The sequence below is a fragment of the Triticum aestivum genome, chromosome 4D (genome assembly GCF_018294505.1).
Source record: "Triticum aestivum cultivar Chinese Spring chromosome 4D, IWGSC CS RefSeq v2.1, whole genome shotgun sequence".
Classification (NCBI taxonomy): Eukaryota; Viridiplantae; Streptophyta; class Magnoliopsida; order Poales; family Poaceae; genus Triticum; species Triticum aestivum.
The window spans coordinates 515450793-515455880 of NC_057805.1; the positions used below are offsets into that span (position 1 = coordinate 515450793).

The 5088-nt window shown below is 51.6% G+C and overlaps 1 protein-coding gene across 1 annotated transcript; it reads left to right on the forward strand.

Annotated features, from left to right (window-relative positions):
* Positions 1–3149: 3149 nt before the first annotated feature.
* On the forward strand, positions 3150–4623 carry LOC123100802 (flavin-containing monooxygenase FMO GS-OX-like 8). Its single transcript, XM_044522678.1, has one exon. The coding sequence runs from the start codon at positions 3150–3152 to the stop codon at positions 4590–4592; it is 1443 nt and encodes a 480-aa protein (XP_044378613.1). The 3' UTR covers positions 4593–4623.
* Positions 4624–5088: the final 465 nt, after the last annotated feature.

Here is a 5088-nt window from a genome sequence, read left to right on the forward strand (position 1 = left end):
GGCAAAAACCACCGCACCCCGTTTTCATCACATTGACGGATTTATCAAAAACAAAAACACGACATTACTACTTAAGGGTTACCTATTGCAAGTTGCAAAGGTCACTCCCCCACCTTTTGTGTTGTGCATCACTGATACGTTCATTTTGCATCATGTTTTCCTACTGTTACTTATAATGTTTTAGATCAATGTTTCACTTTATGATGCAATTGTAATGCCTTTTCTCTCTTAATATGCAAGATATACATGAAGAGGGAAATTGCCAGCAGCTGGGATTCTGGACCTAAAAGAGTTACAACAGAGATAGCTATTCTCCGGAGGTCCAAATGACCTGAAAATTAACAGATAATTATTTTGAAATATATCAAAAATACCGGAAGGAAAAAGTACCGGAGAAGATCAACTGTGGGCCCACAAGGCAGGGGGCGCGCCGTACCCCCTTGTGGGGCTCACAGAAGCCCTCCGGTGCCCATCTTCTGCTATAAGAGGCCATTTGCCCTAAAAAAAGAACGAGAGGAGACTTTTGGGATGAAGCACCGCTATCTCGAGGCGGAACCTAGGCAGGAGCACTTTTGCCCAGGACCCTTGTCGACTACATGTTTGAGCCACCCTCAACCAGGAGCAGTTCGCTGCAAACTGACGAGGGGAGCTCTTTATGGACCAATGTGCGAGTCCCACTCAACCAGGAGCAGTTCGCTGCAAACTGGCGAGGGAAGCTCTTTATGGACCAATGTGCGAGTCCCACTCAACCAGGAGCAGTCCGCTACAAAACTGGTGAGAGGACCCCGTTCTCTGTTCAAAAATTAGGAGGGCAGGCACACGGATCCATCCTTTCCTGAACCATCTAGAAGGATGGGCAGAGGGGGAGGGAACGACCAACGTATGTGTCCTTCTCCAGCAGGAGTAGCCTCGCTACAAACTGACGAGAAGGCCCCACCCTATCACGGATAATAGAAAGACAAAGGGCGGCCATATGGTTCCTTCCCTGACTACGGGCGCGACGGGATGGGTGGACGGGGAAGGGAGTGAACAAAGGTCAAACGGATGTGTCCTCGACCAATAGCCACCCAATATGTCCATGACTTCCCCTGCGTTTCCCGACCATGCCGGGGAAATAGAGAATCTATTTATTCATGCGAAAAATACAATGGAGGGAGGCTCTCCTCCACACTACCCCTGACCTATTAAGGGCCGAGGTAGCATCCCGACCAAAAAAAAAAGATATTTTCATTAGCGAAGTAGGCGTACACATGGGACAAAACAGAAAAAAGTAAGATCCCATGATCCACCTAGTTCATTCAAGATCGAAACATCGGTTACATTCAAATAGATCGAAAAGGCATATCGATTACACAATTGAAACCATGTACATAGGGCATGACCACCCGACCTTCATTACGGAGGAAGGGCTAGAAGAAGGAAGCGGATCCTCCAGGTTCACCATCCTTGGGCGAGCATCCTTGAGGCATCCCCATCGCGCCATGGCCAACGGGTCGGACAACTCAGTCACACGGTGTGCCCACTACATGATATGCCAGGAGAGCAAAGGGAGAATGTGGGCACCCATCTTAGTTGCCTCCTCTGTTGTTGTTTCGCTGATGATGCATATTGCCAGTATCCAGAGCTATGCATCCGTCGGCCGCTGGAAGAAGGCCTTCTCGCGGAGGAGCACATGGCCTAAGATTTGGTCAGCACGAACCACCCGGTTCATCTATTCTAACTCCAATGCCGCCTCCGCCTAGGATATGAAAGTCTACCCCAGACAAGAAGCACACCTTGTTGGATGATTGCCAGGATATCACCAAAGCAAGCCACTCTGGGTGCACCGCCAGATAAGGGTTGATGGCCTGCAAGACACACAGGGTGGTGTAGCACTTTCACGTAAGTATTGCAATTGGTAATCGTCTCAACATAGAGCAGAGGAGAGTATTTATAGGTAGCACTTCTGTCACACACAAGTTGTCACAGCTCTTATGTGAAGTAACTGCCTGTGATTTTGCAAAGACTGTTACTGTCCGAAGAGGCAAATGAACCAGAATAGTAAATACGAAGAGTTTGTAACAACGAGAGTAATAATACTTGAAAGTAAGAACATAAATAAAACAAAATGTAAGGTTGTGTTTCGTACAATTGAGAAGTTAGGCGTAGAGAGAATTCAGTTCATGGTATACATCAAGTGTGTCAGTGTGACGGTAATACCAGTTACTTTGTATCATAAATATAGTATTTGATTTGTTTGTTCGGTAGGCGGATCACCTTAAGATCATGGGACTCCTCCTCGCGGGGTTGTATTCCATTTTATTGTCCTACTTCGTTGTTGCCATAGAGCGGTCGTCTACATAATTAAGGTCCTTAGACTGAAACCAAGCATTAAATTTGACGAATTACCGTTAGCTCATATTGTCTTCGGTCCTCATAGACGTCTCCATCTATCACGTCAGAGGTCGCAGATTTCCTACACAATATGTGTTACCTGTGTATGTTTTGAGATCATGTTACCTGGGTCCTTAAATTGAACAACACGCATAAAGTTCACCACAGTATAACAACTTACAAAGAAGATTAATGTAGCAAAAAAAACTTACTAGACATATCATAAGACTACAAACACAAATGACAACATACATAATGGGCACAAATTTGACCTCCTCATTTGATTTTCAAAGTTTAAGCCTGCATGGAAATCACACTGGTCAATTAAGGTGGGATGTGGGTAGAGAAACTTTAGGGTTCGTTGTAACGTGGCTGACGCATTTTTTATTTTTTGCCCGTAGCAACGCGCCGGCATCGTCTTAGTAATGTTAGCATCCGGGACGTTTTGGCTTTTGGCATCCACGGCTCTCGTCGGTCGGCGTTGGATCCGAGCCGGCGGAGCGCCATTGAATAATCACACTGATGTAGGCGTGCCACAAGAGCCACTCCCAAGTTATTTTTTGACCAAAGACTGCAGGACCAAGTTGTTTTTCATGCGTTTTTCAAGTACAAACAAATCTTGCAAATTTTATCCTTTGTTTGTGCGACCAACGACCCAATTTTTCAACTATAATATTAACATATGGATGACAGTCATCGTGGTGTGTTAGCAATCGATCTTATTATCGACCCACCAAGGAAAGCAGAGCGTGGTCACCGCGGACCAACCGATCGGCATGGCTGCTGGGGCCGGCGAGCCGGTGCTGCCGTCCAAGGGCGTGTGCGTGGTTGGGGGCGGCATGGCCGGTCTGGCCGCGGCGCGCGAGCTACGGCGGGAGGGCCACGCCGTCACCGTCATGGAGCAGAGCGGCGACGTCGGCGGGCAGTGGCTGTACGACCACCGGACCGACGCCGAGGACCCGCTCGGCGCCACGGCGCCGGTGCGCGTGCCCAGCAGCATCTACGCTTGCCTCCGCCTCATCAGCCCGCGCGAGGCCATGGGCTTCTCCGACTTCCAGTTTTTTCCCACGGACGGGGAGGGCCGCGACCCGCGCCGCTTTCCAGTCCACGGCGAGCTGCACTGCTACCTCCGGGACTTCTGCGACGCCTTCGGGCTCATGGACACCGTCAGGCTCAACACCCGGGTCCTGCGCGTCGCTCCCGCGCCGACGTCGTCCCGGTGGGCGGTGAGGTCCGTGCGGCTCCTCGGCACCACCGAGGATGATGATGTTGCGCAGGAGGAGGAGGAGGTGTTCGACGCCGTGGTGGTGGCCACCGGCCACTACTCGCAGCCGATGCTCCCGACCGACATCGAGGGCATGGGGGAGTGGACGCGCCGGCAGCTGCACAGCCACTCCTACAGGACGCCGGAGCCGTTCCTCGGCGAGGCAGTGGTGATCGTAGGGTGCGGGAACAGCGGCAATGACATCGCGCTGGACCTCTGCCGTGTCGCCAGGGAGGTGCACCTTGCCGCTAGCTCCGAGGCCACGGCCGCCACGCCGGCCATGTCGAGGGTGCTGATGCTGGCCAACCACGGCGACGTGCTGCGCCTGCACGCGTGGATTCGCCGTCTTCAGGCCGACGGGCGCGTGGAGTTCGCGGACGGCTCCTCCGTCGTGGCCGACACGGTCATCTACTGCACGGGGTACACCTACTCGTTCCCGTTCCTGGACACTGCCGGCGCGGTCACCATCGACAGCGACGGCTACGTCGTCGGCCCGCTGTTTGAGCACGTGTTCCCGCTGTCCCTGGCGCCGTCCCTCTCCTTCGTGGGCGTGGCAAAGAAGGTCCTGATCCCGTGGTTCTTCGAGGTGGCGGCGCGGTGGATGGCGCAGGTGTTGTCCGGCCGCCGCGCGCTGCCGGCGGAAGAGGAGATGCTGCGGTCCGTGGAGGAGCACCTCCGCGCCAGGGAGGCTGCCGGCATCGAATCTCAGAAGATGTACGAGTTCGGGGAGAAGTACTCGGACTTGGCGCCGCTGGAGGAGTGGAAGAAGGAGCTGCTCATGTCCAGCATCGCGAGCATGATGGCCGACGTGGAGACCTTCCGCGACCGTGCCTACGACGACAGCGAGATCGTGCGGAAGGGCCTGCGGGGATGGCTCGACTTGGCTGCTCAAGCTCAAGCAAAATCTATGGCTGTTGCCGTTGACGTTGAAGCTGAACGTGCATGCCATGGCTAATTAAGCTGTCCTCAGCGGAATTACGAGTAGACCGCGTGACATGTAAGGGGTTTTTATTTTTATTTATTTTTGCAGGGAAGATTCAATCTCATTCCCTTCGAGTTTCAATTAATAATTGCCTCATGAGCAAAAAAGTTTGGTTACCACAAAAAGACTCTGTCATTGAATTCAAGTATGATTGTCGAAACGTAGAAATAGAAAATAAAAACATCGGATTCTCATAGACCCTCTTGAATCCTATAAAAAAAAACACCTTTCAAGTAAAAAATAACTTATACCGAAAAAGGCTTTTCCCTTGCTTTATATATAAAGCACCGACCAACAAGCATCCAGTACAAACATACGTCACCGCAACACACGCGCACACCCAAGACAAGATACATAGGCGTTGAGCGCAACAACACCACTCCTAGAAATACTACAACAAAGAGATGAAGTTACATATGACGAACCATGGGCTCCAAGGTGGCGCCTTCAGGAAGGGTACGACACCGGA